Source organism: Zea mays, chromosome 2, assembly GCF_902167145.1.
Source record: "Zea mays cultivar B73 chromosome 2, Zm-B73-REFERENCE-NAM-5.0, whole genome shotgun sequence".
NCBI lineage: Eukaryota > Viridiplantae > Streptophyta > Magnoliopsida > Poales > Poaceae > Zea > Zea mays.
In genome coordinates, this window is record NC_050097.1 from 25,464,224 (window position 1) to 25,474,530 (window position 10,307).

General features: G+C 44.7%; 1 protein-coding gene across 2 annotated transcripts; it reads right to left on the minus strand.

Moving 5' to 3' along the window:
- Positions 1-1,104: 1,104 nt before the first annotated feature.
- Positions 1,105-8,000, minus strand: LOC100304223 (uncharacterized). Of its 2 annotated transcripts, none has more exons than XM_008669985.3 (9): positions 7,293-8,000; positions 6,093-6,179; positions 5,733-5,822; positions 5,547-5,633; positions 5,334-5,459; positions 2,734-4,740; positions 2,516-2,662; positions 1,731-2,212; positions 1,105-1,626 (listed from the first exon to the last, which is right to left on the minus strand). In XM_008669985.3, exons 1-9 carry the CDS (start codon positions 7,317-7,319, stop codon positions 1,509-1,511), a joined length of 3,171 nt encoding a protein of 1,056 aa, XP_008668207.1. In that variant the 5' UTR covers positions 7,320-8,000; the 3' UTR covers positions 1,105-1,508. The 2 variants fall into 2 exon arrangements, with proteins under 2 accessions (XP_008668207.1, NP_001348318.1); NM_001361389.1 differs by having other exon boundaries at positions 1,210-1,638; positions 7,293-7,658.
- Between the last annotated feature and the right edge of the window lie 2,307 nt (positions 8,001-10,307).

Genomic DNA, 10,307 nt, shown 5'->3' on the forward strand with positions numbered 1-10,307 from the left:
AGGAGGGAGACCAATCGAGAAGTCTTTTTGGGTGCGCATGAGTAAGAATAAAGTATGCATAAAAGACTCGTATTGGTCTATGGTCGTAGAGGGCTGCCATAAGTAAGTACCGTCAGTTCGGGAGTGGACGAGGTGTTACAAATGATATCAAGGCCGACCCTTCCGGTTTTACGGGCATGTGTATTGCTAGGAATTGGGTCGGGTCAGTCCGGCCCGGGCCCATCGTGCTTTGGGCCAAATAAGTTTGGGCCACGAAGGCTCAAAAAACTTTTGGGTCATATCGTGTCATCCCAAAGTGTAGAAACCGTGATCCAGTCTGGTCCTAAAACATGTCATGCCTTCGTTGGGCCGTTCCGACCTAAGTCCGACTCATATATTTGAATCATATAAAATTCAAATATTACAACCACATAAAGTCCATAGCTTACTAGTAAAAGATATTAAACAATGTGAGTAGCATTTGACCACATAAAGTCCAAATATTACAACTACATTAAATCTATACCTTACTAAATTAAAGAAATTAAACAATATGAGTTTCATTGGGCGTGCGTGTCGTGCTAGGGTCCGCCGGGCCGGAATTTGAGGCATGGGCCAGGCTCGCCTTCGGGTCGTGCTAGCCTCCCTTTGAGCTCCTGTTTTTGGACCATGCTCGTGCTGGCCCAAAAAACCCGGTCCATATTCCCAGCATTATGTATGTGGGTCAGGGGTTCAGGTATATATCACATGGCACGTATGGGTCCGAAGTGGTCACATAACATAGCATATGACGACACTGGACACATATGTGGCCAAGAGAGGAGGTTCATGGCCTGAGATTCATCGACGAGGATGTCGACCTTCTAAGGGATGTACTGTGATGACACACCTATGACTTAATAGAATACTGATACCAACAAGGTGTATCTTTTTTTCGAAAGTTTGTCTCAACACAATAAGGTATATCTTCTTTTTCGAAAGCCTGTCTCGAAAGAACCCCTGGGTTAAGCATGTTAGTCTATAGCAATCTTAGGATGAGTGACCGACGCAAAGTCTTCTCAGGTGCGTATGAGTGAAAGCAAAACACGCACAAAAGACTAGTGTTGATCTAAGGATGAGCTATGGTTTTAAAAAGGACTGTCAGAAATATGTACCATCAATACGAGAGTGTACCAGGTGTTACAGACAGAGTATGCATGACGACTGACAGAAGAGATACATCACAAGGCGACGATAACGGGGCTTGCATTACGATTTACGCCCAGCTACGTGTATATAGTATATCTCAGTCAAAGGAGCAACAACTGCTTTGGTTCCATCATCTCCTCTATACAACGACAACGAGAGAGAGGGGAATCCAAGCAGGTGACAGAAAAAGATAAACAAGTCGATTAAGCAGCGCACGTTCCAAAACCAAGCTGGATGCCTCCCGCTCTTCAAATGATGGAGAGAAAGAAAGAGGGCACAACGATGCTACAGGCGCACTGGCTTTGCCCTCCTTTTTGGATGTCATGCATGCAGGGCCTACGCTAGGCTGTCGTTACCGAAGAGAGACGATCTGTTCCGCAGACATTGTACTTGTCGTACACTTTCTCACAGTTGTCTTTCCACCATGATTCTGCTTGGTGTTCACCAAATCTCCTTCGGCTGCAAACGACACTTACATTGTTGTTCACTCTGAGTACAATATGGCTATGCAAAGGGGAAATGGGAAAGAAACACGTGTTCTCAACAAGCTAGTAGTCTGGTACCTGAACCGTACGCGTTTCAGCTCTTTGGTTCCATCACGAAGAGAAACTAGAGTCAGGTACACTCCTGGCTCATACTGTTCTATCCACTCCGCGTCGACTTGGTTACTGGGAGAATTAGAGCTTCTCGTATTCAAGCTCTGCAGATTTATCTGGAACCTGTCTGTCTCCCTTCGGTCGTGGTCATCTGACCTGTAACGATACCCAATAGTCGTAGACCCTCCTCCATTGGCCATCTGCTGCACAGGGGAGAAGAACTCTCGGACACCGTCGACGTGCTCGCTCCTGCTGCTCCCTTGTGGAGGAACCATGGCTGTTTCACTGTAGTTGCTTGTTTGGTAAACTTGAGCAGGCAATCCACTGAACCGATCACCATATCGCATCTGCTTCTCTCTCCCCATTTCGGGCGCTAAATCGCCCATAACGCGTCCATTGTTCTTCACGTCACATGCTCCAGGAGGAAGCCTTTCAGACATTTCTTTTAGCTGCCAAAAAAAGAAGAGGAAAATGTGAACATTGTCCAGCATCTTGAGAGACATGAGAAAATCGTAAATGACCAAACAACACACGTATGATATAACTGATAAATAGTCAGTTGCCTCGATGCAGATTAGGGAAACTACAAAGTCCAAATGTGTCACGTAATTAGATAAGCTACAGTCTCCTGGTTTTCGGAGCCGTGCCACGGCAGTCATATAGTGCTGAGATAACATAACTGAAGAATGTGATGGTGCCAACACCAGCTCCAGGATCGATAAAAATTCGGAAGATTCAACAGTAATCATTACCTGGGCTGTTAGTGAATTTATGACATCCTTCGCTGTCTTCAGTTTGGATGCTTCCTCGGTGGCAAGGTTCATCGCTTCACGGGCTTTAGCATCTGCTTTCTGCAGCTCAGCATCTTGCTGTTCACGTTCCTGTCTCAAACTATTAACCTGGTCCAAGGACAGGTATAAGAATTCTCCTGATTTATTTTTATCACTGCAAAAAGTTAAAAAAATCATACCTCCGCTTGTAGTTTTTGAACCTCTTGCTTCAGGAGTTCATTTGCATCCTTAAGACTCTCGGAGCTTTCCGAGGACATGGAGCTGGAGTAGTTCAGATATGGCATTCTCAAGGATGGTAAAGTAGATCTGGGGTCATAAGGGTACTGATTAGCCACTGTAGACAGGTTCTGCAGGTCAGGTGCGCTGATGAAAGGGATGTCTTTCAGCTGCAACGTCGCTGGAACTTGCGACGAATACTCAGACTTCTTCGTCTGCTTGGCTGCCTTCACATCCAAATTCCTAATCATATCTGAACTATTAGACTGTGCAACTCTGGTTGCCTTTGTGTCTATTCTCTCGGCCTTTGTATCACCAGGTAAGCGGGGGATAGTATTTCTGCTATAACTAACACCAGAATCCAAAACTTTACTTAGCTTCACGTAACATGAATCACAGACACGGTATGGCTTACCCGGGTTTGGAGACAATGCTGCTCTCAGAGCCTTCTTTGAACTGCACGAATGGCAGTGTACTAAACCACAATTGTAACAGTTGTGCCTTTTTCGAGTGAAACCAAATGGCTGCCTGCATGCCGAGCACTGAGACTGCTCCATCCCAGACACCCATTTGTGCTGACAGATGGCTGCTGTAAAGCTTGATCCACAAGCAACACGTTTTACAGACCTATCCTTCAATGCCTCAACGAGTGTAGGCACTTTACGATCCGCAATATCACCATGGCCTAATCTTCCATTTGTACCCTTACCCCATGTGTAAACTTCACCAGCATTTGTCAAAACCGCGACATGATAAGACCCACAAGCAACCTCCACAACACCGCCACCCCCAAGCTGCTCTTCGACCAGGCGAGGATACCTTCCATCATTATTTGGATTGCCAAGCTGTCCATACACAGGGCTTCCAACAGTAAAAATGTGCCCTGAGGTAGTCAACCCAATCGTAAGAGTATGGCCACATGCAGCCTTATGGAAGTTGTAATCTATCAACGAGGGGACGCATGTTGGTTTCAGTTTTGAAGACCTATCACCATGACCCAGGCGATATTTGTCTCCATCACCCCAAGTGAACAACTTTCCAGATGAAGCATTTGACTGTGAAATGATAACCTCAACAACAGCAGCAGTATGCCACACACCACACGAAACAGAAATTGTCCTCAGACCCTTCAAAGACTCCACTTCCTTTGGATATGAGCATGATGCTCTGTTTCCATGACCTAAGACTCCAAATGTGCCATCACCAAATGTGTATAACTGCCCAGAGCTAGTTATCAAGGCTGTATGCCATGTGCCGCAAGATACAGCTGATACCGGAAGACCATCCAGTGGACCTGACACTCTTTTTGGGATCCAGTGGCTCACGTTACTACCATGACCAAGCAATCCAGCATTATGTGTGCCATCTCCCCAGGTGTAGAGATCACCAGTTGCAGTGACAGCGCAAGTGTGGAATTCACCACAGGCAATTAGTTCGACATTGCAGGTCGATAGTGACTCAACAAGACGTGGCTGGAAAACATTTGTTCCAATGCCATGACCGAGACGACCGCTGCATTCTTCTCCCCACGTAAATACCTCTGCCTGTCTTGTAACAAGGGCAGCGTGTTTCACGCCACAAGCCACATAACTCACATCGAGCATTACATTTGACTCTAGGGGCTTTGGTACAAGAACATCTGTAGTTGTGCCAGGAGAGTAAGCACTTCTATCAGACCCTGATCTTGAGATGGTATCACAGATGACTTCCCCCCATACATAAATATCTCCAAACGATTCGGAATCTTCACCTCCAGAGCCATGGCTGGATGTGCTAAGGGCACTGGAAACACTGATTCGAATGTCTGAAGAAGAAACACTTTTCACTTGCATATCCGACACATCAGTCCTTTCTGAATATGTATATTCTCCCGAAGAACGATCCTTGGAAGAGTTTACCGAGCTCAGCTTATTCTCAAAGGAATCCGAAGTGAAAGTAGAGCTACCACTTAGGCTACTTTCTCTTGCACCCTGCAACAAATTGATATGAAGATTATTAGAATTGTTGCATTCCAAGATGTAAGTACTGTGATTTATCTATTGCACATGATTATAATACATGGACCAAATGTAATTAGAAAAGTAACATGATGAGATATCTGCAATGTGCTACAAGCCACAAGATTGCCTAAAAGTGGATTTAACCTGCCATTTTAAGTTGCCTGTTAAACTCTAGCAATAACAGATAAAACCACCTCCAACAAATAAAGATGGATGTAGGTAGTGGCTAATAACCAAGAACCTCAACGGCAAAAGCTGCAATGAGGTCAAAAGATAATCAAGCAAAAGCTCCATTGGACAGTCACTTACACCATGGCTCCACTTTGGTTACTGATCAGGCATTTGTCGAGATCATTCTGGTTCTAATTATTGAATGCCGTATATAGCTACAAGAATAGCGTGTGACAAATTTGAGCAGCAAAAAATCAACATCAAGATATCAGAACATACTGATAAGAAGCAATGAGTCAGGTAGTGATGTGAAATATAGACTATGAAAATAACTAAATATTAATCAGAAAAATGTGGGTAACAGTGAACTTTGTTTAAGCATAAGAGCTTACATCAAAAGGAAGTCCAGCGATCCGGATTCCATCTATATGTTGGACCTGGGATCCATGCTGTCCTCGACATATCAAGGCACTAAGACCAGTAAACCAAGCCTCCGCCTCGACTTTATTCTTGCAGATCTTTGAAATGGGATAGGACATGAGTACATGCCATTTAATCAGAAATGAAAGAGAAGCAAGAAATCAAACTGAATCTCATTATAATACCAGATCGAGAGACCGCTTGCCATCATTATATATGAGGGAGAAGGATAAATGGTCCTTCTCGGGGAGCAGAAAACGTTGAAAAACCAGCTGAACAGAAATGCATGTTAACAGTTAGTTTTTTTCAGGAAAATAAGTTAAAATGGACCCCAAAAAACCTTTCCGTTTTTTTTTCCAAAACGCCCTTACCGTTCTTTGGCCTGAGAGAATCCTAGACACAGAAGCTAGTTTCAAACTTTTATCTTTGTTATTTGAAACCCAAACAAGAGTCGATTCATCCTGTCGAGAGAAGAAAAGGAATTTATATAAGTACAGACAGTAACTGCTGAAGGAGCATATGTATCCCTGACGATTCTGATTCATAAAATTCTTCAATTACTGCCATTTCTACTAACATGGTTTGATTGGTTTCAGGCAAAATTATGCAGTGCCATGGACAGTTAAAGGCTAAGATTTACATATAAAAGTAATGTAACAGATCCACATGTACCGGTGAAAGAAAATCATTTTCAGAACCATAATCAATCTAGAGTGGTGCAGAGAACTTACATTCGATAGTCTGAAGGGAATGAATTTAGGCTTTCCTTTGCGACCATATTTAAGGAGTTGAGTGCCTTTCTTTAGAGCAACAAGTGCCTGCAGAATTCATGGGGAAGCAAGAACAGACAGTTGTGAAGAACAGTTATGAGCATAGATTATTTCTACGCGTTGGAATTCGAGGACATCTCCGAGAAACGTGTTTCTTAATACACAACTGGCTGATTGCACCAATGCTACTGGGAAGTTCCAGGATGCTTCCTGGCCTCTTCCCTGAAAACAAGACTAATCAACGGAATTATTTGTACCATGGCATCGTTCTTTTCAGAGAGATTCTGATATTTGCCATCAGAAGAAACAGGTTTGTAAAATTGCCATCAGACCCACATTTCATAGACCTAGCTGGACCCACAATTTATAGACACAGTGGTAATTATAACAAGAAGACAACATTGTGAGTGGCAAAATCCAATTATCTCGTTCTCTTTTCATTATATTCTGGTCTCATGTCAGTTTATGCTAACATGGAAAGCAACAGCTGCAGTGTAATATGTTTGGCTATCCTCTAGGATTTGAGTATCCAAAAACATCGAGGATAATATGGATCGGTTACAGGGATAGGAGATACCGCCGCCGTAATACGACAGAGGAAACAGGGGTATATCGGTATATGAAGACAATGGAAGTTGTTGGACACAACAAGGTGACTAATCCTTACAAAGGGAATGCCAGCACTGAACCAAGCAAGCAGTTTAACGAAGGTTTGAAAGCAAACTCTGCATTTCCCCCCAAAATCTCGGACCCAAACCTCAGGGCTCACGCACTCCCCCACCAGGCGCGGCAGGCGGCACGCCGGTCGTTCCAGGCGTGGGTTGGATGGGGACCACCGAACCCGGGGCTGTGCGGTGCGTCTCGCCGTCCCGGGCATGGGCTTATTGAGTATTAGTCCGGGCGAAACGGAGGTCGGAAGAGAAGCTGAGCTGCCATGCCTCGGCCAGCTGACTTGAGCATAGAGCTGCCCCCCCCCCCCCCCCCCCCCCTGGTTACGCCCAGTGCGTCCTAGGAACTGTAGCTCTACAGTCTTCGCCCACATCGCCGCAGCAAGTGCGTTGGGGGAGGGGGGAGGGGGGGGCGAGAAAGAAAGAGAGAGAAAAAAAAGCAACAAAAGCGCAAGAGGCGGCGGCTGTAGAAACGAGTGAGAAAAAAATGGACCTTGTCGATGTCGACGGGATCTGCCATTCCATCGGCGGCCTCCGGTCGTCATGGACCTCCTCGCTTGGCTTTCATGAGCTCCTTCCCCTCGCTCCGAAGGAGCGCCCCACCAGAAGGTTTGAGTGGTCGAGTCGAGCGGGACGGAGCGGCGTTGACGGAATGCTGGCTCGGGAGTCGGGCCCCACACCGAGGCGAAGGGAGGAGGAGAGGGTGGTGGTGGAGTGGTGCGGTCGTGCGGGGGTGGAACCGTGGAAGGGAACAAGAAGAAGGAGAAGACGGAACTCACTCCGAAACAAGCTTTAACAACAAAGTTTAAAAAAAAAAGGAGTCTTGTTTGACGCCTCCCTCTGTCGCCAATGGCAGCGCAACAGGTAGAGGCGTAGAGTAGGGTTTTAGCCTGAATTTTACATGAATCATATAGAAATTTTTACAGGAATCGATTTATTTCACATAAAAGACATAGAAAACTTTTATCCAGGATCAGGATAGGAGGAGCTAAATATGAAGAAATTAGAGCTGGAGTTCAATGGAGATCTCTACAGAAATTAGGTGCAGTGAGGGCTGCGGGCATTGCCAGTTTGCCATGGATGGCCGTCAACCGCCGTCTCTATTCTTTTTCCCCCTCTCCTTGAAAGTTTTGCCGACGGCGAGCAGCATTAGATCACGCACGCACGAGAGCGAGTGCTCTCCCCCATACTCTGCTCTGCGGTACCCACAAACCAAAACGCAGCATGGCCATGCTGCTGCTGCACCTGACTCGCCCATTGCCGGTGCGGTGTGCTCGTTTTGTGCGGCCGTGCATGCATGCGCATCGCTCCTTTTTTTTTTCTTCTGTCTCATACTCACATATACCAGTTGGTGTTGCTGCTGCTGCCGCCGCCAAGATCGATCAACATCATCTGCCTGACTGCCTCGGGATCTGCCAGAATAGAATATAGCATTTGCCTCCTCTTCCTACTGCTGCTGCTGGGACCTGTCCTGCTTGAGCAATGAGCAGGTGCAGATAGTGTTAACATTCGCATCTACAACTTGACATGTTTTATTTATAATGTCTTTGCGATGAATTTATATATTTTATTTAACACAAATGCAAAAAGAGCCTCTAACCGAGTAGATTAGATAGTCTAAGTAGCACTCCTCGTTAGGGCTGCAAACGAGCCGAGCCGAGATCGGCTCGTTACGGCTCGCTAGCTGATCGAGCTCGGCTCGCCCATGCAACGAGTCGCAGAAGAGGCTCGGTTCGTGAGCTACTACTTGATAAATAATATTACACTATATAATTAGCTAAGTCTATAAATATGAAATATAGAATTATTATTTAATATTATGAGTAATCTAAATTATAAATGGTCATATATCCATTATTAAAGGCTAAAGAATGAGTCAAATATCTATAAAATTATTCAATATCAATCATCAATGTGTAGATTGATTAATTCGTTGCAGTTCGCGACCCAGAACGAGCCGGCTCGGCTCGTTGCACCAACGAACTCAAAAACTTAGCCCGACTCGGCTCGTTCGATACTCGCGAGCAGTTCCAAGTCGAGTCGCTTCGAGTTCGAGCTTATTTTCTAGCCCTACTCTTTTAGGTCCTAGGTTTGACGCCCCATGGGAGCAAAATTTCAAGTTGTGGTAAAAAAATTCTTTCTTTGTCCTATGCCAAAATGCAGGTCTAAGACTCGGCTTCGATCGTGGTCGTTCTCACATAGGCTACGGTGTCATTGTGTATAGGTGATGCAGGGATTCAAAGATTTTTTTGACTAAAGTGAGAAAGTTTTTTCTTAATACAATGTCCGATTATGTCTTACCCCGTACCGAGTTTTTTTAACACAAATTTATATTTTGCTGCCGGGACACCTGAACACCGTACCCAGACCCAGCTTGCGTGGCTGTACCAGATGAATGATTTTGCTGGATGCTAGTGCAAGTCGCATCACCTCGTGTACGTACTCGCCAAAGAATGCCAGGATGTGATTGAAGCTTTGTCGCCGAGTAATGCACCATGTGGGACTGCTTGCCTGCTCGCCGTTCTCAACTCTTAAGTACTAACTACATGAGGTGCTGCTTACATCCAGTGTAGGCTTATCATATACTTCAGTTTATACTAGGTGAGTATCCGTATGTACAACGGGAACATATATCATAATAACTTATATATAAACGTGTTATACTGTTATAAGTTATCGTGATATATATTTCCGTTGCAACGTACGAGCACTCACCTAATCACAAATAAAGTAACACAGGAAATAACATGTAGGTTATGGTAGCTTTTTGAGGCTAAGCTCATATTAATCGGCAAACTTCAAGCTTACCACCAAAACCAGTAAGCCTCCTCGAACTAACATAAGAGATTACACATCCATACTTCCCAAGGCTACAGCCACTAAGAGATCTAGATTTCAAAACATTACATTAGAACGAGACTTTGGATGAATCACATTAGCTTGCAAAATACGATAACCAGTAAATGGAGAACATTACATTTGAACCAGACTTTGGATGAATCACATCCCACATGGCTTTCAAAGATAACTCTGTTTCGGCCAGATCAGTTGCTCCAACAAATATGGTGACAGCCGAACAATCAAGTGCCTAGAAAAGGTCAGTTCAGATTCACTTCACTGAAAGTGTAGATAAAGATCGGAAGTCAAATGACAACAGCAAAACACATACCGATATCATCTTTGATGCATCGGACCAGGCTTGAAGTACCCTACAAAGTTGGGGATGTGACTGCTCCATTGTTTCATGTGAACTGCTCCCAGCACCAAGTGTAATTTCCAATAACCATGATGACTCAAAAGAAAACAGCCAAATACATTGTCATAAAACTATAGTATTTGCTTTGAACTACTTTATCTTAATAGGGACAATATATATACATACCAATGGCATGGGATGCCAGAAAAACCTCCTTAGTAGATCCCCTTTTCATGGTGTCGGAGAGGAAATTCTCCAGCCAGGTGGCGGAACGCACCCGCCCTAAATCCTAAGATGAGGAGGGGGCCTAAG

What these genes read in the sequence shown, in the direction of transcription:
- LOC100304223 (NM_001361389.1), bottom strand. Translation starts at nt 7,319, where the DNA reads ATGGCAGATCCCGTCGACATCGACAAG. An exon ending in TAAATTCACTAACAGCCCAG is followed by an intron (nt 2,213 to 2,515) that starts GTAATGATTACT and finishes TTTTTTTGGCAG; the next exon opens with CTAAAAGAAATGTCTGAAAG. An exon ending in CTGAAACGCGTACGGTTCAG is followed by an intron (nt 1,639 to 1,730) that starts GTACCAGACTAC and finishes CAACAATGTAAG; the next exon opens with TGTCGTTTGCAGCCGAAGGA.